Source organism: Haliaeetus albicilla, chromosome 24 (genome assembly GCF_947461875.1).
Source record: "Haliaeetus albicilla chromosome 24, bHalAlb1.1, whole genome shotgun sequence".
NCBI classification, from domain to species: Eukaryota; Metazoa; Chordata; class Aves; order Accipitriformes; family Accipitridae; genus Haliaeetus; species Haliaeetus albicilla.
Window position 1 is genome coordinate 4,414,288 of NC_091506.1, and position 23,248 is coordinate 4,437,535.

A 23,248-nucleotide genomic window follows, 5' to 3' on the forward strand; every position below is an offset into this window, starting at 1 on the left:
AATACTAATTTGCCTCAAGTATGTTAAAAATAAAAAGAGTAGCAGGGGTAGGTAGGTATTTAAAGAATTTTTGAATGAATAAAGCAGCAGGTTAATAAATGAAGTACATACAACTGAGAAGGCAAAATCCTCATGACTCCTCTGAGAACGGGAAGATAGGAATGTTAAGTTTCATGACATTTGCTGCCTTCTCAGCCGATACTTACTCTGACAACTGTGTAAGACTTCAACTAATGTGGTTAGAGGTTCCCATGGAGTGTTAATGTTGTTTGCTGTTCTTTTGATTCTGTGTAGCTAGATGTGGGTGTTTGGGGCATTTCCAAAATACCTGCTAGCTAAAGGTGCTTAGGGAGCCAACAAAATAGCCTCGCTGTGATTCATTTAGTGCCTTTGAAATGGAGTGATGGGATCTGAGAAAGAAGCTCTGAAGCTTTTTTGATTTAGGTGTATCAGGATGATGTCTACTTTTTTGTTAATTATTTTGGACATTTTTATATACAGTTAGTTATACAGTGGCTCCAGGTTATCTTAGGGAAGACTTGGTAGGAGGCCCTGCATCTAAGGATATGACAGATGGGAAGACTAGAAATAGGGAAAGAGGGAGTCAAATTAGCCTTACCTTTACCTCCCTCCAGGGCTGTTGTCTAGGATGTCATCTCTGCTGTTGGGATGCTGGTGCTCTTCTGTCTGTAGCAGTACTGTGGGTCGTCTTTTGTCCACATCTTTTATAAGCATCTTTCTGGTTTGTTCCATGCTGTCTGTCTGTTAGGCATGGCTCTCACTGGTGGAATTTGTGTGGGGTGGAGGGAATTTTCTTTCCTTCAAGTCCTTTCGCAAAGCATACCTCTACTACGTCTGCAGGTCACTCCTGCTCAGCGTAGGGGATAAACTGAGACAGAAGTCTGCAGCGGTGTGAAGTCTCAATTTGTTTTCTATACAAGTACTGAGTTTGTACTTGCATGGGCTGACTCCTACTCTAGAGAGTCAGTTGTGCAAATGAGCTACTGACTTCAATGCAGTCGGTGTCAGGATTCTATCTATGAATCCTGAAAAGTGCAAAATGGGGATTGCTTATGAAAAATCCTATTGCATCATCATCATAATGACACACAGTTATTTCAAAGTTTCCATGCAAGACTGCATGAGGCAAACAATGTAATACAGTTGAAAATTATTCTAGTTTCAGTTGGTGCATCTGACAAAGATGGCGTTAACGTGGGATTTCTCTCTCACACACACACACGTACATAGGCATACATACGTGTCTGAAACATTGGTTCTACTGGTGTCCAAAATGGTGAGTAATATACGGATGGGTTCACATTTGTTGTATATTTTCAGTGTATGGCCACAAAATTTTCAAACATCAGGTTGGTAATTGATGCAGTTTGGTATATCTAAGGGTAACAGTATGAGTATTAAAGCATTTTGTCTACAAACCAGTGCTGCAACTTTTAAAATCTCGTCATAATTTTTTAGAATCATGTTATTAAAGGATGGAGAACTAAGAATAACCAATGTGACCAAAGTTGATGCTGGAAGCTACACATGCCTGGCAACAAACCAGTTTGGAACAGCCAGTGGCTCAACAAACTTAATAGTTACAGGTAGGTGAGCTGGAATGGGGTCACCTGTGAGGCGATGTGAATTGAATTGCAAACCCTGCAACGGAAGCCTGCAACAATGTGGAGTCTGAGTTTGCTTATTGGAAAAATACTAAAAGTGGTAGAAAGTAGAGTGTGAGAAGTTATATATTTAACAAAATGCAAAGATAAAAGGATATTTGTTATAGTTCTTTTATTAGTAGAGAGGAAAGAGACTGTGGATTTTCCGTCTTTGACAAAGATATTTCTCAGATGTGAGGAAGTTCTGAACACTTTCCTCCCTTCTCTCACTTATCTAAATACTAATAGTACAATTCTGCTTTTAAGTCTGGGGTGGTTTTTTTTAACTTGTTGAGAAAAAAAAACCAACATGGCAATCAAAAAAATATTTGAGGTAATTTTATATTCCAGTCCAAAATCTGTTTAGCCCTAAGGAACTATACGCTGTTTGCTTACGGAAAAAGATGTGGTAGAAACTACAGCTGCAGGAGCGTTCAGGGACTCCAAGGGCAGTAAAATATAAAATATTTCAAAAGTGAATTGTATATGTAATTGTTGTTAAAAGGGTTCTTGCTCCTTCCTCTAAGTCATCCATTACTAGCTGCTGTCTAAGGATTAAAAGGACCAGTAGTCTGTGGAGTTTATCTGAAGAATGTCTTTTCTCATGATGTTCTTTTTTAAAGATTGGAATATCTGAAAGATTTTCCAAACTCAGAATTATCTAATACCTTACTGCATTACATATCTTATATATCTCATAGAGCCAAACAGAATTACTTTGTTCAGTGAATTAACAGCTTCATATTTTCTGTCTGTGGTCCTAAATGATTCATGTCCCTTTATACACAAATAATAGAATTATATACAAAGGATTTCTAGAATTAAATTTTATTTCCGCAGTATTTACAGTACTTGAAATTTTTCTCCATTAGTGTTATTCTGGAATAACAAGCAGCTGTTCTTAATGACACTATTTATGTTCTATATGATATATGGACATAAATATCCAATGCATTCTACCCTATGTGGATTTCCTCTAGTTTCCAGATTTTATTAGCTCCTTCTCTCACTCCCACCTCTTAATCTTCCCAGTGGCTGCTACTACAGCTTTCTGCTCCGAAACATGAGTGTTATTGCTGAGAACCACACACGCTCTTGAATGGTAATTTCATTGCTGTGGGTTGCAGTGCATTTAGCTCTGTAAAGTATATTGGCCTGTACACAGCAGGTGAAAATTTACCTTTTCAGTGTCGAGCAGCTCCCACTGGTAAATGTGCACGGGCACAATGCTCCAACGAGAGGGGTCAGGCAGCAGCGTTTATAGTCCAGCTGCATAATTTGAAGTGACTGTCATTAATCATATTTGAAGAACGTGGTAGAATATTAGTAGCAAGCAAAGCTCAGCAATACAGGAATCCAATAACTGATACTTCTGCTCTCAACAGAGCCAACAAGGATTACTTTGGCACCCTCCAACATGGATGTCACTGTTGGAGAAAGCGTCGTCTTGCCTTGCCAGGTTCAGCATGATCCTATACTGGACATCAGCTTCACCTGGTATTTTAATGGAACACTCACCGATTTCAAGAAAGACGCTTCTCATTTTGAGAAGGTTGGAGGGGTAAGTTGCAAACACCTTCTCTTCATTTGCCTTATAGACATATGTAGCACAGACTGGCTTACTTTTTTCTTTTTTCAGCATGGTAAAAATAGGATGCTGCTTCTCTTTTGGGCCTGTAGAATTTTCTTCTATGTTGGAGGGAAATTATTCATTGAGCTAGCTTGCTGCCCCATTGCTTGCCCGTTGTTCAGACGCCTTGTGTTTTAGATCTGAAGTATTGGAAGTGTGTACCTCTGTTTCTACATCTGTCCCCACGTGATTTTCCCCAAGGTCACATGAAACTCAGCAATGACAGATTAAGGAACTTGGTGCAGACTTAGTGGGCTTCAGCCTAAAGCTGAACAAAACCATCCCATCTTTCCTTATTTTTCCAGCACTTGCGTCCCTAGCGTATCCCTCAACATTCTGCCTGAGCATCTCCTCATTAAATATTTCCTACGCAAGATGCAGAGATGCTGCTGGGGTGGGCATGATGACATTAATGGTTTTTAGAATTTAGCCTTCTGATCAAAACATGAAAAGTAAAGTCTTAAGACAGATGACAGATGTATCAAGAGAATGAAATCAATTACAGCAAAAGGGTCTTATTACAGTGCAAGCCATGGCCAAGTGATAAGAAAACAAGCAGCTGAGCATCGGCATGAAACTGGCCATCATAAGCCTTCATAAAGTTTCCTTTCACATACTCTTGCCAGATATCTTGCCCTAGAGGAATAGCTGTGGGTTAGACACTGCTGCCTGTGAAACTGTGAAATTTCAGCACCTAACTTTTTTCTTTTTGCCTGTGAAACCTTGAAAGATTTAGCATTTAATCAGTAGGCACCAAACACACAGATTGTTCTGCAGTTTGCAATTGATTAAATATAAGTGCATGTGGAGATGATGAGATTTCCTTGTAGGAGCCATGAGATATTCATATATCATGTACATTTTCACAGAAATGTTTTGAGAATTACGAACTGACCATCTGTCATGCTGTAATGGGAATGCTCCGTTTCATAGCCCGTTACCTTCCAGTACTGCTACATGGACTTTATTTATTTAGTAATATTTCCCCCCAGCTGTACTCTGGTTGTATATACAAATAGTAATATTAGAAAGGAAAGGTTAAAAACATAGAAAAACCTGAATCTGACAGTTTCACTGGCTCAATTAAGGCTTCATAAGCTGATTGGGAAATGCAGGATCTTTTGTCACTAAAAATTTCAGCTTTTTCCTAAAACAAACACAGGCATAATTCCAAATCAAAGCCTTGTTTAGGTGTCATTTTCTTTTTTCCTCAGAGGAAAAAAGCATCAAAAAAGATTTTTTTCACAAAAAATCCTCAGTCAGTGCTGAAGAAAAATCCAGGGGGAGTATTGGCTAACTCAGAACTCTGAATCTAGAACATTTTACTTGGAAATTTGTCGTAAGGTACAGAATCAGGGGGGTTTATGGAATATAGACATTCATGGTTTGTTTTTTTTTTTTAAAAAAACTTATTTGTGTAAAGAGGGATTGAAGCTCGTTGGCAGAAAACTTCATAGGTTACCAAGAGATCCACGAAAATATTTTATGGGCTTTGTATCACATTAAGGTCAGTGGAATAATGTCATCTGTAGTTATATGTGGGTCATGGTAAGTAAATAAGCATAAATATGTTCTAAGCCTTCCCATGGTTGCAGTGTGTATTTGTTAAATGAATATATCTGTGCAAAAACAACTTTAGCTTTCTTGGTTGTAAACATGGCAAAAAGAAAATAATTTTTTGATGGATAGATTTCTATGTAATGATGTCTTGAAGTCCCTGTCACACATGCCTGAGGTCTCTGACATGTAGTAGTTATTGGGAATGTTATGGGACCACCACCTGGTCTTCCAGATGTTTAGAAAAATACAGGATGTAACACTGTCTTGCTGCTCTTTTTTCTTCTTTTTTTTTTTTTTCTTTTTTTTTCTTTTTTTTTTTTTTTGGTTAGACAGATGATTTCTTCAGAGTATAGCAAACCAAGTAGATTCCAAAATTTTGAACAGATTGACTCTAAACTGTTTCGGGTATCACCTGCTTATAGAGCCCAGCAATGGCTGAGATTGTTATGCAGTCAGGAGAAGCAAAAGCAATTTCAGCAGCTGTTCATACTGCATGGACTACTCTTTATTTGTATTCTGGGTAGCATGGAGAAAGGAAGGTGATCTTACTGTCACCTGGACTTGTCCACGCTGACAAAGATTTAATCTGGCTAGGCAAGAATGTGAATACTGCTGATGGTCTGCAGAGCTATAGGAGGTGAGAGGGCCTTCTACATTGTAGCTTTTTGCTGCTGCAGGTTTCTGTGTTCTCCCCAGTACTTTGGGATTCTTCCCCAAAATAATTTAAATGCAGGGTTAATATTTTGGTGGGATTTATTTCAAGTAAAATTATTCCATTTGACAGTCCCCTTTGTCGAGATGTTTTAAATTTAGTTTGCTAAAGTAAGTTCATGTAGAACATGATTTGCTTGTGAATATGCATTGCTGTTGTTGGTCATTCCCTGAATATCCACTTCCAATTTAGTAGATGGATTTTAGATTGCGTTTGACTCAACTTCTAATGTATTGTAGGCAGTCAGTGCTGAATTGTCCTGCAAATGCTTGCATCTGTGCTTTCATAGAAGACCAGGCATTGTGTTTACACGGACATGGAAGGGAATCGGGCAGAATTGTTTTCAGCTTTTGTTAAATAAAAAAATGAGATATCGTAATGCTGAAATAATGGGTGTGAATATGAAACAGAGAAAAATGGTTGGAAAGGTGGTTAATTTTTTTCCGAAGACTACACTAAACTCCAGAATTGTGTCTTCTCCTTTCTCCCAAACTACTGTGTGCCCAAGAATCAGTTATATGGCCAGAGTAGCTGAAAATATCCACAAAACAGGGTTCTGTCCTCAAATGAAACACTGCTTCTCCAGAAAATTTAAAAAGAAAAAAAAAAAAAAAAAAACCAAAAAGTTTTAAAAACTGAAATCTGACTGAGAGATTTTTCTCCTGGAAAATATGATGTGAACTGGGTTAAAGCAGTAATTCAGCTGACACAAAGAGGAGATTTTTTTGAAGTGACACTGGCTACCAAAGGTTTAGTATCAAGCTCTCTGCTCAGTGATGCAGAAAACAAATAGTATACAAGGAGCCCTAACATGAGATGAAGTCACAGTTATTACTCAAGTTTTATGTATGTTTCTCTTGATTCAGGAGATCAACCATATGCTTTGACATGAGAGAGACCAATGGGAAAAAAAAATGACCAAAGATTATATATTCAATGAAGAACAAAGAATAGAACTTAGACTTGTAAAATGGGGAATTTAGCTCAAAATGTACAACCTTTAAATGAAAGTGTGCTCACAAAAACCTGCAGAACGGACCAAATTCAGCTTTGTTGTTTACACATTTGAACTCCTTAAAAATCTGTGATAACTAGACTTATAAATTCTATCTAGAAATCAATTTGGTTAATGGCCATAGAAACCATGTTTTTTCTTCCTTAGGGCTTTGAGACAAATGGTTGGTCATAGGGCACTGACTTTCTTCGTGGTTCCTAATAGCAGTCAGGAGGTATGTTCCCAGTATGACCTAACCATGTTGTGGCTTACTTCTCCTATAAAAGAGGGACACTACCTCATGTTTATTAGGAAAATGCTTACAGACAATTACTGTGGAGCAGCTGATGGGTCATAACTTGCTATCCTGCAGGCTGTCTGCCAGTGCAATTTTTGAGCAACTTTGCCTTCAACATTTTTGGTTGATTTATTTTCCATTTACAAATACAATCTTAATATTAAATTACAAGGTAGTACATTTACGTTAATAATAACTTTGAATTTCAACAGAGTGCATCAGGAGATTTAATGATTAGAAACATACAGCTGAAACATAGTGGAAAATACGTTTGTATGGTGAAGACAGAAGTGGATAGCGTAGCATCTGCAGCAGACCTTATCGTACGAGGTAAATTCCAGCTTCAGTTACCATGAATTATATTTTCTAACTTTTTTATATTGTAGATTACAGAAACAACTGATGTTGTAGATTGTAAAACCAATTCATGACTTGAATTATGTGATGAATGACTGTGACTTGAATTATGTCATTCTGCTTTGCAGTTAGGGAGAATTTTAGCTCAATTTTTGGATGAAGCCTAATTTTTCCCAGAAAAATTAAGAGCTGGAGGGTATAATATTGACTTCACATCTTTTCTCACTGACAGTCCTTCCAGTCACCGACGAGAGGGAGCTTGGTACTGGCAGCTGTGAGCGAGTCGTGAGTTGCTGCCTCTGCAAACTGAACAGTTGGGGTTGGTGATGCCAGAATCCTTCCTGTGAAATGGGCTACTGCTGCCAGAGCATAGGATAGGCTTTGTCCTACGGACACACTGGAGTTTAAAGCATTTAATGCAGGCTTATACCTTTTCCTCCAGAGCTGGAATGTTCACAGTTAAGCCAGAACTGTAGCTTTCTTTGCTGACGATACAGCTACATTTATTGCAAGAGAAAAAGCTTTGATCTACAAAAGTGTATTATGTGATCAACACTTACTCAATATATTCTAAAATATGCCAGATATTTTCTAATTGTCAATGTGCTGTTAGTTATTTCAACCCCCTTTGCTGGTGCAGATGAGACAAAACCCAGCATTTTTGCCAGGATGCCCAGAGTCAGGATTTTCCAGAAGGCAGCAGAAAGCTTGCCTGACTGAATTGCTGCTCGGGGTGCTGATCAGATGTTGTGCTGAAAAATTGCTACAGTGCATTGTACAATAAAACAGCTGTAGATAACAAATTGGCAGACTACAGAGATGTATTAGTAGATTAAAAGAGGACATTGAGGACTAAAGTAAAAGACATTGGAAAGATAGAGGGATCATGCTGAACAAAGGTTCTTGAAAAAAAACAAAACCCTGTTATCTGTGCTGTAGTTCAGAGTATTTCACAATTAGATTATCAAAGTTTAGTGAATGTAAAACAATAATTACAAGTGTTCTTATTCCAAGCTGAATTGTTTTCTTCCTCCCACAGCGCTGATAAAATGAGAATCCATACTGCTGTGTTAGTGATTTCCAAGGTACTGGCTTTACAAAACACCACGTAATTTTCAATCTGATTCTAGGCTCACCTGGGCCCCCCGAACATGTGAAAGTGGATGAAATAACTGATACCACAGCTCAGATCTCCTGGCAAGAAGGCACAGATAATCACAGCCCAGTAACCACTTACACCATACAAGCAAGGACACCCTTTTCAGTTGGCTGGCAGCGAGTTACAACAGGTAAAACACAATTCTTGTTACAGACTCTGTTGAAACATTTTTGACCAGGGACACCATGTTCTTAGTTTCCTTTTTTAATTTCTTTTTGTTTTTAATAGTTCCAGATGTGATCGATGGAAAAACATTCACAACTACAGTAGTGGATTTAAATCCTTGGGTTGAATATGAATTTCGTGTAGTTGCCAGTAACAAAATAGGAGGTGGAGAACCTAGTTTACCCTCAGAAAAAGTAAGAACTGAAGAGGCAGGTTAGTGGGTTCTTCTATTTGTTTTTAATTCAAGAATCTTGAATATTAACAGAAAAGGAGTGTTCATACACTTGGTTCCTTGCAAACAAGCTTGGAATTGCAGTTGAATATAAAAGCCTATAAGTAGTTTGTTCATGATTTTTCCATTTAGCTGTGGGACAGTTTGTGTTGCATTACTGAGCATCACAGAAGCATAACATCTAAATACATTTAAACTGTATTTAGTATGCCAGAGTCTGTCAGATCAGGCAGTGCTGCAGAGTCTGAAGGTATTAATGAATGGAGAGAGGTTAATTTTGATAGGTGTTTTTTTCATTACTAGTGTTTGATGAGTGTATACCTTCTATGTAACAAGCATGTGCCTCAGAACACTACATGAATTAAACCCCCAGGATTTCACTTGGAATAAGGCCGTTGCCCAATACACCTGCATAAGTTAACCCTCTCAAAAAAAAAAAAAAAAAGCATGCCTCCAATTGTTCAAGCATTAGCATACACGTGAGCTAGTGAGGCTCTTCAAGCGCTCAGAAAAGCATCAGCCTGCCCCAGTGATGGAAAGCAGCAAGGTGAATGCAGGACAGGGCTGGGGCTTCCCATGACTGCCCACCCTGCCTCAAAAGCATTGACCTTGATTTGCAAAAGCAATATGAATACAACCAGGTTAGCTTCAGAGCATGAGGTTAATGTTATATGATGTTGTCTCTTGTATCTACACTGTGTAGACAGCTATACGTTTCCTTTTCACAGTTCCTGAAATTCCCCCATCTGAAGTCAGTGGGGGAGGAGGGAGCAGGTCTGAACTGGTCATAACATGGGATGTAAGTTTTCTGGCAAGCAATTTTCTTCAGAGAATGATTGTTTTCATTCAAACGCTTCTTAAAAGATGAATTTCCCTGGCTGCAGCAGCTTTTCATCTAGGATGTATATGTGCTCGGTAACATTCTGTAATGTGAGCTATGCACGTTTGCCTTCCCTCTTTCGCTTTCATGTGTTACTGTGCTAGATGGCAATCAGTAGGAAATTTAGTTAATTTGTCTGAGATTGCTTCTGTTCTCACACAAATGTTAACACTAAAAAGGGAGCAAGGGAGAGGAAGGGGTTATTGCTCAAAGGTTGAGCCAAAGAATTATGCTTTTCAGTGCAAATTTGCAGTTCTTGCTTTCCTGCCATTAACTCTGGATGCATGTGCCAGCCAATACAAACAATCAGATACTACTTTATATTATGTATCCCCTTTTTAATGAGTTAACAAATGTTAACAATTTGTTACTAACATTGACTACTCTGTGTGGCTATCTAATCATAATCACTGTGGTATGAGCCACTGTACAAAGGTAGTATCAGGCTTCTGTAATAGTTGTTGACTAAGCAATTACTCTTTTTTTAATGAACTATGGATTGTGAAATTGAAAAAAAAATTGTATTTACTGAAGAGTGTCTCAAAACAGTGGGAAACAAAGAATATACCTGAAAGTTGTTTTCTTCTTGAAGTGCAGACCTTAAAGATAGGTTCGAAGGAACACGTTTTGCTCTGCTTTACCAGAGTTAATTTGCTGATGGAATGATCCCAAATGCGGTACCAGAACCTGGTTGCAATCATGTATGTTAGTCTGTCAGTACTTTATTCCTGCAAAACATGCCCAGTGCTGTATGTAGTATCACAGACTTCTGTTGTCTGTTGCTTTTCTCACAGCCCATCCCTGAAGAATTACAAAACGGAGAAGGATTTGGCTATGTTGTTGCTTTCCGCCCCTTTGGCACCACAACATGGATACAGACCGTGGTCACCTCTCCTGACACACCAAGATACGTCTTCAGGAATGAAAGCATCTTGCCCTTTTCACCATATGAAGTCAAAGTTGGCGTCTATAACAATAAAGGAGAAGGGCCGTTTAGTTCAGTAACTACAGTTTTTTCAGCTGAAGAAGGTATGTGACTGTGTTATCTCCAGATTGAGTGTGTTACCTCCAGATATTTAACATGAGATGTTTCATCAGAGACTATAGCAACAGACAGTTAATAGAAATGAGATCACTTTGAACATGGATGTGCTTATTTCCACAGTCACCAATGCTGCTGATCATCTCTCATTTATTGATTTCCGAATACAGAGCCTAGCACAGCACCCTCCGGTGTATCCGCAACGAGTCTGTCATCCTCGGTCATCGAGGTCTCCTGGACAGCCATTCCTTGGAAGATGAGTAGTGGAAGGTTACTGGGCTATGAGGTAAGCTCATTTAAAATACGCTCCCATTTGTAAAGGGTCATGAGCCAGAAGGGTCATGCAGGCTGCAGCACAGCAGCACAAATTCCTGACAGATTACCACATCTCTTGCTTTCTTCCTGCCCCACCTACAACCCAGAGGAAGGGTATTTTCTCCTAAGGATCTTTGAAAACAAAGAATGAAATTGTGTTTTGCTTCCTGTGCTGGCAGTCATGTGTCTGTCTAACAGTATTTTCAAACTGACATTTCAGAATTACATTTACCTCCCAAGAAACTATTTTGTAAGGTACAGTTTTCATGAGTTTAATTTGTTTACTTCTTAGATGAAGTAATGGTTTTCCTCTTGTCATTTTTAAATTCAAGCAAGATCTAATAGTTTAGTTTCCTTTTTCCTACAATCACACTAAAAAGACCAGTAAGCATGAAAAGCAGATGGATAAGATTTTTTTATTTTTTTTACACAGTAAGCATATTTTTTGAAATTTCAATGTATTTCTGCCTTTTTCATCTGAGAAAAAAATGCACTTAAAAGAGTCAAATGCAATGCTGTGGGTGAACAGTCCACTCCATGCAAGATTTTAAATGGTTTTGGTTTATATCTACTAGGTTAGGTACTGGCATAATGGTGAAAAAGAAGAATCGTCAAACAGAGTAAAAGCTGCAGGGAATGAGACATCAGTAAGAATAACAGGTTTGAAGAGCAACTTAGCATACTACACAGCTGTCCGTGCTTATAACAGTGCTGGAGCAGGTCCCTTTAGTGCCACGGTAAATGCTACCACAAAAAAGACACGTAAGTATCTTGAATTTAAAGTGGGGAGAGACATAATGGTGTGTTGGCACTTGCAGGGAAATGAAAAATAGGCGCATTACTGGGAATCACAATATGCGTAAGTGACCTAAATTTTCATACAGACTAGAGGAGTCACACAATTAATTCAAGTATAGATCTTCCATTTTCTACCCTCTGCTAGTTTAGCAGGATGAGTAAGTAAAAGTCAACTATGCCAGTGGAGCTGAAGATACATAATTTCTGCGTAGAACCTTTATTATTCTTCTAGTAACTGGAAGAATTTTAAAAGAAAAATTTGTTATTTGGAAGGAAAAAAACAGAGTCTTGTTGAATTTTTCAGGGTCTTATAACATAAATGTTCTAAGTTCTCTGGGCCAAGGCCTTTGAAATGCAATGATCCTCATACAATTGATGCAAAACAATCCTTCATGTCCATTGCTTCCCCTTGAACAAACTGCACGAGAGGCCACTTTTAAAAAGAGAAATTAAGCTGGAGAACAGATTGTCAAAGACTGCACTAATTTTTCTACAAATGGAAATATTTTTAGTGTGGTCTTACATTGTAATACAACTCAGAATCAGGGTCACTGATCTTGAAGTATTTCTGTCAGACTTGCAAGAATGTACAATTAAATCTGTCTGAAAGGTCAAATTCCCTGGAATAGTCATTAACATCATTCTACCAAAAGTAGCTGCATCATCAATATTATGAAATAAGCTAGTTTATCAGAAATTATTATATGCAGAAATGAGCATTAGCACTCTGTCACTGAGGACTGAACCAACTCAGATTAAATTCTATTTGCTAGAGTTTATTACATACATAGTTACCATGAATTGGCTGATATGAAGTAACTCACTGCCTGTAGCCTGTACCTGGCATGTGGTGAATAGTTTTCTCTAATTAATCATCTGTGTGGCTACTGGCTGCTCACAAGAGGTTGTGCCAGCCTGGTCAGCACAAGGATTTTTTCAGTCCTTTTTTAGTGACCACCTGCCTCTGGGATGTGTGAAGGAGAAACAGACAAGCACCTTGATCCCACTGATTTGAACAGGATCTGGTCAGGCCCTTAGTCAAGATCTATGCTATTTGGAATAATTAAAAATTAGTGTACTATGTCCATGTATCTTGCTGGTAAATAAAGAGAGCAAAAACATTGCAGTACAGTAGGATGTCAATCTGAAGGATTTTGCTAACTACTAGTTAAATTGACTAAGACAAATAATTCTCTGTACTGCTACAGTAGAAACTGATTTTTCATTCAAATGCGTGATTTTTAATCAATCCCAATTTCTACCTTAACTTGAATATTTGTGATTGATGTGTTTTTCACTGTGAAGGATTTCTGTGCACATTGTATTTACCTTCACCCACATGATCTACAAGATGCTTCTTAGTAACTGTTACCTATATCAAGAAACACAAATATGTAAGTTCAACTGGCAGTATATTTCAAGATTGAAAACTCAGTCTTTGACCATTAAAGTATCTTTGCTTTTATATTTGAAATACTCATGTTCATAGCCCAAAATAAGAAGTATGGCTTTGTTTCATAAAATATTGCTATATAAAATAGTAACTGGCAAAGACTTGCCTAAGTTTATAAGGCAAGATGTTACAATTATCTCACATTTTAAAAGCCTTAAAATACAACCAAATGTTCTGTCCATTGGTTCTAATTCAGAGAAATACTAGTGTATATGACCAACTTTAAGCATCTGAGGAGTCTCAGAGAAATCCATGTAGCTTTTTACATGCTTAGCACTGGACATGTACTTACATGATGTGGTGGTTCAGGATCTGACCTATTTACAAATTAAGTTCTGCAGTTCTGAACACTGAAGATTACTGGAGATTTTGGTGTCTGAAGTGAATTGGAGCCTTCTGACTCACTTCCAGAAGTCAAGTGATAGATAGAGGCTTACAGTTTTTATATATAATTACTCTTCATTTTTTTAGATGTTATATTAGTATTTTGTTGTGGATTTAAAAGAATGACTCATATCTTTTGAAATTCAGCTTTAATATCTCAGTGTGAAAACCACTCATGTATGCTGTAATACTTAATTCTCAGGAGCAAAACAATCTCCTCTTACACTTACAAAAAGTAGCTATTAGTGCATCAGGTTAAATCCTGTTTATTATATAGAACAAGGCAAATACTGCAAAAAAAACCCACCTGTGAGTGGTTGTTTGACTTTAGAATAAGTCTTTGAAGTCTCGCTCTTACATTTTTGATCTAATCAGGTGGGGGTTGATCTGACTGCTCGTGGAAAGAAGATAGAGAGCTACCTGTGTGAAAGAGTTTACAAATAAGAGGGGAAAAAAAAGAGAGAAAAAAAACCCATAAGCACATGCACAGGAGTGCTTAAAACCAGTGTTAGTGTTTAATATGGAACCTTCAGCATCTAAGCGTCCACCTAAGCAGCAGTTGCCTCCACTAGGTGACAGCAACAGTAAATTGTTTTCCTTAAGACATTTAGAAAAGATTTTAATCGTTGATTGTGTCACTGCATGACCCATTTTCTGGGGAACAAACTTGAGGCATCTTAAGAGGTTTGTACTTACCTGCACCTTCCCTGAAAGCTTGGCAGTTTTCAAGATATAGTAAAGCGTACAGCCAAAAGCATACTACTCCTTTTGAAAGTAACAGTCTCAGATTGTTAATGAACAAAAAAAACCCCAGTAGATTTACTTGGCCAAAGCCCACTATTGTTCCAATTGCAGATACAGAAATGGTACAGACTGCATTTCAAAACCACGCCTTGAGTTAAAAGAACAACAACAACAAAATATGTCGAATATTTTTACATTACAAACACGTTAAAGTAAATCAGCATAGCGTGTAGAGTTGAATATTCACAAAGACTAAATTTGTCTAACATAATATATTGTAAAGTTTTTTTGCTTATTCTTGGCAATATACTAAAATTAGAAATTGTCTGTTACCATCATTGGTTTCATTAAAGTTTGTTCTAAAAGATCATCCATGTCCTAAGACACGTGCTTTTGTCTGGCTGTATTTAATAGAGGACCATCAATAGACAACGCAACTTCAGAAATAACATTTATGTGCTGTTCTATTTTTCCTTCCTTCTGTTTTTCCAGTTTAGTCTCTGAAACTTAAAGTGTACAAACAACAAGGCTGCATTTGAGTTGCTTTTGCATCTGACATGTAATGACAGTCCATTACCTGAGCTATTATTTCCTACTGTAGAATAAATCACTAATGCCAATTAAAGTCATGCTTCTATTATGTATTTGAAGCACCCAGTCAACCGCCAGGAAATGTTGTGTGGAATGTCACCGACTCCAGAGTAATCCTCAGCTGGGAGGAAGTAAGAGCTATGGAGAATGAGTCTGAGGTGACTGGGTATAAGGTAAGTGAAAACAGACCAGAAAAATATTTGAAAACAATCCACGGTTTGCTTTTGCTTGTCTAATTGCAAGGCAGTAAGCTCAGAGGATGCACAATACCACATCTAAACCATTTCAGTAGTGTCTCCTTTTTATGGATTTTAAATCATAGTCTAACAACGTCTCATAAACCATGGTCCTTTTACCATTAATCATACACTAAATGCCTTCTCCTCCTCATGCAAACAAAGCCAGGAGCTGCAGGCATTGCTGCCAGCTTTTGGGATCCCCCTTTCCCAGGCGTATAACACTGTGTGTTAAAACATGTATAATGCTTATCACGTATAAATGAATAACACTTATTGAAACATAAAACATTTTGCAAGAAACCAAATAACCGAAGATTTAGCTGATAGAGTTTCCATTGTTGGCCAGGTATATTTATTAGTGCCACCTGTATCAAACTGATATTCTTAACCCTTCTTCTTACCTACTGTGGGACATGTTCACTGTCTTGATAGAAATTATGTTGCTACATCTACTCTAAATCTGATCAGCGCACAAATGTACAGGTGTTTAAATATAGCTTTCTTAAGTGTATTTAAGAGAATAGCTGAGGATGTTCTTGATGAGCTGTGTACAGCTGGATCCCACATGATATATTCCTGCATAAAAGATTTACGCTGAAGATCTGACTATGCAGTGTTCTGACTTGTATTGGCAAGAAATACATGTTTACAGTTTAGATAAGACACTTAGTTTCATAGACGGTAGCTGACCTAAAAACATACCATGTGGAGTTGCAAACGGCATACTCTGTCTCCCACAACAATTTCAGGTTCCCCTGTGGATAACCAACATTGCTAAGTACACAAAGATAAGCTGGATTTTGATAAAGCTCGTTAATTTTACTGAAGTAAAGCACTTAGGGGGTCGTTTTTATCCCAGAAGGCAAGGGCAGTACAGTTAACAAAAGTAGGTTTGCCAGGAAGAGAAGAACCAACAAAGGACACTGAAAATGCCAGAGCAGCCGTAGCATGGTCACTGTGGAAGCAAGCCATGCAGCTGTGTCCCTCCGAGAGCATTTTATAGCAATGCACAGCATTACGGAGCATGTCTCCAGGGCAGCAGTGTGTGTGTAATTCCAATAGCTTTGCATTTTTTTTTTTTCCATTTCATCATTATTGCTGTTATTCTGGGGGAGTTGGGATTGCTGGTTTTTGCAATGGGAAACTCCCAAGCTTACATGCTAGTCAGATTTGTGAAACTTGGCCAGGTGAATGTGCTGGATCCACATATTTTTTAAACTCTGCTAGGACATACCTCTCTCTAGGCCTAGCCATGCCACAGGCACTAGGGACCCTTTGGGCTTGTCAAGCCTTCAGGACAGAAGAGAGGCTGATGTTGCTCTTAAATCCCTCCTCTTGCCTGATCATCTTGAGCAGCGGGCTGTGACATTCAGATGCAGCTCCCATTCTTTAAAACATAGGACACCAAATGCAGTTAAGTTTCATGACAGAACGATCACACAGCGCTTACAGAACATCTTCCAACATAGTCTGTACTTTTGATTAGTTCTCTCCTTCCCAAACTACCTATTGGCATAAGAAGCTGATCTAGATAATGACAGATTCCAGATGGTGGCATAATTCATAGAACGATATATTAAGACACTCAACAGAATATATTATTCATTTGTTATCATTATACATTGTGCCATTTTAGATTAAAGCTAGAATAAAAGAGCTTGACTGATGCTACCTTTTTTCTTTACATGTAATTCTGCCCTATAGTAGTAACCAAAAATCAGATCTTTTCTCTCATCCCCTCTTTTTAAAGACTGAAACCTTGTTCCTAAGAAACACAAATAAAAACTGCTGCTCAGGTCCTAGTGGAAGAAATGACACACTACAGCTCTTTACTTGTGTTGCAGGTTTTGTACAGGACCAGCAGTCAGACCAACATGAACGTGCTGAACACGGACAAGACAACAGCTGAGCTTCTGCTCCAGTTTAATGAAGATTACATTATAGAAGTAAAAGCAACAACTGAAGGCGGAGATGGCACTAGCAGCGATCAGATCCTGATACCCAGACTAGCTAGTAGGTTGAAGCTGAATCACTATTATTTTGTCACGTGCTTATATGGGGTCCTTAACCAATACCAGAACCTCCTTCATACCGGCCACAGCATAAAAAGACATGCCTCCGCCTTGGTGTAGTGAATCATTACTAAAATTGCAGTTGACACCCAGCAGTTGTCACAGCCTGTCTTTGCAAGAACTGAGTCCTTACTGATGGGGAGAAAAAAAGAATTAATACTTGTATGTTGTATGGTAATAAGGTAATAAAAAGAAAAGCAATTAACAGTCTTCATGCCCTTATGCATGACAAGCTTCATTCTATTGAACTGGTAAATTGCCATGTAAATTGGTATTAAAAACATTAGATTTTTCTACCTTTTCCCCTTTTTTTATTATTATCTTGAAAGTAAAGACCATTCATACAGTTTCAGCATTTTGCAAGGCATTTCAGTAGTTTTAAAATAGTTACTGTACTTTTGTAAATTTTCATTGCTTGTCAGAAATAAAAGTTTACAATAATTTTTGCTTAGCATCTAGGAAGAATAATAATTTCGCACAGCAGATACTCATGCTTTCATTTAATCCTGACCTTTTTTATTTGTCACAGGTATGGATGCAAGAGGTTCTGGTCCATCAGTCTTGAATATCTTCAGTGTATCCAGCTTCTTACCAACAATATTTTCCTTGACTCTTAATTCAGTGTTGTGATGATACATTTTCATTTGCGGGGGGGGGGGGGGGGGGGGGGGAAGAAAAAAATCAGTTACTACAGAAAAGTGCTTTTTTTAAAAAAAACTGCAGTGGTTAATGCATGTTTTTCTTCTATCCTGACGTGTTTTTAAATTCTTTATATTTCACTGTAGGTTGAAGTAAAAATATCATGTAAAGTTTAGCAAATCCTTTAAAAAGGAATCTAAAATGCCTTAATACTTGAACCAAAGGAGTTTACATATTACGTACTTAAGATACAACGTAGAGAGAGGGGGAGCAATGGCACTATGATCATAGTTATGAGGAACAGCTTAGCTCAGTGAGAAACTCCATTTTTGCAGTGACACTGAATTTTTTTTTGTATGTTCTGCATTGTTACAATAACATCATTTGACATATGAAAGAAGAAATCAGAGACATGGCATTTCAATTGGATGATAACACGTCGACCAAGCAGCCGTTCTTAAGCCAGTGTGTCATAATCCAGTAGGTTTGGATCAGTTTTCTTACTGCCCTTTATACAAGTTACTCTAAATCTAGCAAGAAATCAAAGGTGGAAGGTAGAGAAAAGTTCACAGTATGGACATCATTTTTCACAGTCCACGTTGGGGTGTCCAAGGGGCAGGGCTTCCACTACTACTCTTTAAGAAATGATTTCACAGCCCTGTTTCAAAGGCAGCTGTCTGTTTTATCGCAGTGTATGTAAGTTTATGTACCTTTTCAAAAGCCTAACCTTCCTCTCTAGCAATAGATTTTGAAGTTAATTTCCTTATATCTATATTTCTTAACCAGGTTCTTTATTCATAACCAAATTCTCTCATGTTCAGGATTATTTTTACTGCCCTTCTCTGAACTCCTGTCAGTGTGTTTCACTAACAAACAAAAGTGCCCAGCTGTAAGCATTACTGAAATGCAGTTGCACCATGGCCTTATGAAAAGGGACTACTACCACCTCCCTCCCTTGTGATGTGGTGCTTCCAAATATGCAGCCCCAAATTACCTTGCTCTTCTGTCCACTGCACTGTAAACTCATCTTTAATTCAGTGTTACATTCATAACTCTCCTTCCTTCTGCTCTTTAACCAATTCAAAACTATTTCACCTGGTCTTGCACTCTAATGCACCCTGTTACTGTCACATGATTCTGGTAAGTTTATGGCAATACTATAGGTCATAATAAAAAAAATACACAAAGACACTTCAGGCTTGCTATTGTAGAGAAATCTCCACTTTCTTTCATAGCAATATATTAAAGATACATTAAACCTGGTACATTTGACTTCTATAGTTGTGAATTTAGTCAAATCAGCCTTTTAGACACCTCTTAGAGAGCTGCCTATATGCACAGTAGAGCAAGTGTTCATGTGACATGAAAGCATATCCTTTTAAAGACTTTTTTTTTTTCAGTCTCACAGTATTATTACAATACACAGAACTAACTATAAAGGGAGAGAACCAGGATTAATGAAATTATGGTAGCACTGTAGAAAAGATACCTTGATATGCATTCAAATAGCAAATTACCTTATTAGTATCACATCCAGATGAAAATATGTGCTGTTGAAGTAAGCAAGATCTGTATATACTGTACATACATAGTTATTTAAATGGCTAGTTGCTTTTCAATGTGGCTAACCAGTGATGTTTTCAGACACTTGCAAATGGGGGGGGGGGAGATGGAAAACAGGTGTTACTAGTAAGTATATAGTTATGTTTCATGCAACAAAGGGTGACTCTTTCTATTCTTGTTTCACAAAGTTCTAGTCCATGTTCCTGTATTGCCATTTTCATGTGATTACCTTGTATTATTTAATTTCTAGTTATATATCTCCATGAGATATGTACCGAATACCTTGTTTCATATTGAAAAGTTTGAAATTTATCCTTAAACTTCCAGTTGTGTGTGTATCCTATGGTTATCTGTATGCATTTTTTTCTATTACTCTAATAAAATATTTATTACATTGATGGATACTAGAATATTTCAAAGTATTATTGCTTGTTCATATTATATATTTGCACACATGGGGATATACTGCATCCAAAAATGATATTTACTGCAGCTTCATGATATTTCTGCTAACTGGCACTTCTTGGCAGGATAGGAGTGGTTTCCCGCAAAGTAGCTTTGCTGCCAAAAGACTAAAAATCCAACCCCTATACCCAGGCCTACTTCTACAGAAAGCAGCGCAGGAGGGAGAAGAGGAGCAAGGATGTCAATACATCCCGGTTTTGCCCCAGAGGAGTCAGACATGCATGGGACAGGGACCCGAGGTTGTGCTCGAGCTTCTGAGCTCTGCCTCTGCCCACAGGTTTGCAGCACAATAGACAAAAAGCTACCTCCCTTTCCCTGGCTTCGTTTCCCATCTATCCCATTAGGCTGTTTTTTCTGAAATGGGGGGGAAAAAAAAAAGTAATTATACTGAAAAAGAGTTAGTTCTTCACAGTAATTTATTTAGTATATCACTATTTAGCATTAAATAGCATGGCCTGGTTTCCCCCGCAAATTGCCTATTCCTTACCTACTGCAGCTTCCCATAAAGCCCAAGACTTTCTAGCACTAAAACCTTCTCGCTGGGAACACAGACAAAACAGAACTATATGTTTTAAGCTTTTAAAGCATGCCTTCTACCTACGTTAATAGGGAGGTGGTCCAGACGCTGCAGTAAGGGTTAATAATAATCCCAACGCATTTACAAGTACCCACAAGAGGCAAGACTGTCAGGTTTTCCCTTTCAGATGGTTGTACATGGACATGGGCCTCACTCTGTAATTCCCCCAGTGTTCAGATTAGCCTTCCTTTAAACTGACCTCTGTTTGTTGTCATGTTAACTCAGTTAATATTAATGTTTATTTGCGGTAATAAAACCGACTTGATTCTCCAGGGAGAATTGGAAAAAATAAGTTGTTACCAGGAAAGTATTGGAGGAAAAGGTGATAAGGGATAAGGTGAGAGGTCCCGGAGCCAGCCTACCTCTTTGCAGGCGCTTCTGTGACCAAGTTTAGCAATTCAGTCCTGGGGAGGAAAAAAAAAAGAAAAAAAGTAAAAATCAATGGTAATGAAAAATACTAATAATGTTGCTTACATGACTGGAACTGCAGATGGTGGGGAAAGTACTTCTGCCATTCCACTTTCACTGGCACTTGCACCAAAAGTAATCAGCACTTTGTCACTTACAATTGCTGCTATTTGAAATTCAGTAAGAAAGGAGGCTTGAGTCATAGTTTTTAGGCAAATGCTATTGTAAAATGTATGGATTTTAATACCCTATCCAAAACCGCGGCTGTTTGGTAACGCTGACGGCTACCGAAGAGCAAAGTCCAAACCTGGAGGGAGGCAGAGGAGGAGCAGGGGGGAGCGGGGAAGGTGACACCCCCCAGAGGGACGAGCCCGGCCTTTCTCCGGCTCCCCACGGGGTGTGGGGTGAGAGGCGGGGGCTGCGAGGGGGGCGAGAACCCCACAGAGACTTCAGGGGTGCAATGGAAAACTGGGCCACTCGCCAGGGTTTTCTGGACACTGGAACAGTGGCTGTGGAAAGGAGAAAGGGGACAAGAGCCCTGCCACCAGCTGGATACACACACCAAAGAAAAAGGATTTTGATACAGCTTAAAAAAATAAAATGTTTGCAACTGCGTGTGCCTCCTCTGGAAGCTGTAACGGCTTTTGCTGGAAGCGGTACTGGAGGCGACAGGAGTGCTGTGGTTTGGGATCTGGAGGTCTGCAGGGCGAGGGCTGTTGGTTGGGTTATTTTAGGCACGGGTTTAAAGTTTCTCACCCTGCACTGCTATTCCCCCAAGGTTTGCTTTCTGAAGGGTTTCATGTGCCACCCGAGTAACGTTTTTTTCATTCTTTCCTGGCAACTGTTTATACGAGGGGACTTGATGATTCCTCCTGTGCTTCTAAAGCCTGAATTTCTCAGAGGCAGCTACTATAAGAATGAAAAAAAAACCTTTTTCTTTGGACAGTTTACTCTGTCGGATATGTTGTGAACGTGCAGGATCCTCTATGAATACAAAATGAGTTAAAAACTAATATCACTTTAGCCCTAAGAAATACTGGAGATCTCCATTTTCTACTTAATTTGCCTTTCACTGGTGGAATGCAGACGTGGGCAGTGCCTGTCAGGTTATATCTGTTATGTCTTAATAACAGGCAATAAAGCAAGCTGTCCTGCATGAGGGAGTGCATTAATCTGACAGCTTTCTGTCTGAAATAAATAACAATGGAATATTGTGAAAATAAAATGAGTTTGTAAACAGGCACTCGCTCTCTTAGGAAAAACAACCTCCTCGATTGTTTTATGCTAATGCCTTGAACTCCTGAAAAAGCAATAAAAAAGGATATGTTTAGCAGAAATACAACTGAATGCTGCCTGCTTGATAAAAAGAGACACTACTTCTCTTTAAATCTGGTGCATACGTCGTGCAACCTGCAACATGATGGGGGGGAGATGGTACACCACTTAACTGTCTCTCTAGCTATCAGTCTTACCCTCTTAGAAAAGAGCTTTTCTGCGAAGACTCTTCACAGTTCAGAGCTGCCTCCCCGGTGTGCGTACAGCTTGGGCCTCACCAGGAAGCGGGACGCACAGCTTATAAAAAAAAAAAAAGGATAGACATTTGTCTTTTTCCAAGCTTAACACCTATTTCAACAGGCGCAGCAAGCGGAGGCTGCCTGCGCCCTGCGCGTATGGGAGCTGTTTCTCAGACGGGCTGTTGATGCCTCACCTTTGGCTTGGAAGTCTTTCCCACGGTCACCTAAGGATGCCGACACCTCGTTAGCATCAGTGGGACCCTGATGCCAGTAGCATCCCTGGCTGCGGGATGAGAAGATGCAGATGGACGGTCCCTTGGCCGCCCTCCCAAAGACCGGCGCGTCCCCCCCACGCTGTCCTTGGCAGCGGGCATCCTCTCCGGGACCAACCTTCGGTCCTGCCTCTCGGCAGAGAACGGCTCTGCTACCGCACCGGTCTTAAAACGGCCGCAGCCGGCGCAAAACCGAGTCACAGGTAGCGTCTCATCACTGCCAGAGGAATACGGCTATCTCTAGGAGATACCCTCAGAGTACACGTGCGTGCCTGCACATAAGTACACTTCCCACAAATACAGGTAGTTGGCAGACTAAAATAACCCCAGCCTGACACCAGTTCTGAGTCTGTTTTCACGTTTTCTTCTTGCAGACCATGGCTGTGTATTGCCAGGCCTCTAACTCTGTCCTGCCTCTCATTAGGTGTACGAAAAAGTTCCCCTCCCCAACAGTTTAATATTTCAATAAACAGACACTCGCCTTTCCTTTATGGGTCCTCTACGCCAGCTTTAACTGCCAC

The 23,248-nt window shown here is 39.0% G+C and overlaps 1 protein-coding gene and 2 long non-coding RNA genes across 5 annotated transcripts in view; 1 reads left to right on the forward strand and 2 right to left on the reverse strand.

Annotated features, from left to right (window-relative positions):
- Window positions 1–17,943, forward strand: part of CNTN3 (contactin 3) — a 113,577-nt gene extending 95,634 nt beyond the window's left edge. The window contains exons 10-21 of the mRNA XM_069811829.1: window positions 1,480–1,607; window positions 3,050–3,225; window positions 7,071–7,188; window positions 8,346–8,504; window positions 8,603–8,752; window positions 9,500–9,570; window positions 10,446–10,680; window positions 10,864–10,979; window positions 11,584–11,770; window positions 15,039–15,151; window positions 17,062–17,230; window positions 17,819–17,943. Coding sequence (XP_069667930.1) covers window positions 1,480–1,607; window positions 3,050–3,225; window positions 7,071–7,188; window positions 8,346–8,504; window positions 8,603–8,752; window positions 9,500–9,570; window positions 10,446–10,680; window positions 10,864–10,979; window positions 11,584–11,770; window positions 15,039–15,151; window positions 17,062–17,230; window positions 17,819–17,919 — 1,723 coding nt within the window. The 3' untranslated portion in view covers window positions 17,920–17,943. The remainder of the gene's footprint in view (window positions 1–1,479; window positions 1,608–3,049; window positions 3,226–7,070; window positions 7,189–8,345; window positions 8,505–8,602; window positions 8,753–9,499; window positions 9,571–10,445; window positions 10,681–10,863; window positions 10,980–11,583; window positions 11,771–15,038; window positions 15,152–17,061; window positions 17,231–17,818) is intronic.
- LOC138690837 (uncharacterized) lies at window positions 6,834–17,937 on the reverse strand. Its single transcript, XR_011329650.1, has 3 exons — window positions 17,801–17,937; window positions 16,452–16,604; window positions 6,834–11,140 (listed from the first exon to the last, which is right to left on the reverse strand). It is a non-coding gene; the product is annotated as an uncharacterized lncRNA (long non-coding RNA).
- Window positions 17,944–20,835: 2,892 nt separating the features above from the next.
- The window catches only part of LOC138690836 (uncharacterized), a 197,901-nt gene continuing 195,488 nt past the window's right edge, over window positions 20,836–23,248 (reverse strand). The window contains exons 5-6 of one of the 3 annotated variants that reach the window (XR_011329648.1): window positions 22,414–22,513; window positions 20,836–20,937 (exon numbers count right to left, since the gene is read on the reverse strand). This is a non-coding gene — a long non-coding RNA (uncharacterized lncRNA). Of the gene's footprint in view, window positions 20,938–21,720; window positions 21,851–22,413; window positions 22,514–23,248 lie in introns of those variants that run through there. The other 2 variants (XR_011329647.1, XR_011329649.1) reach the window with 2 other exon arrangements.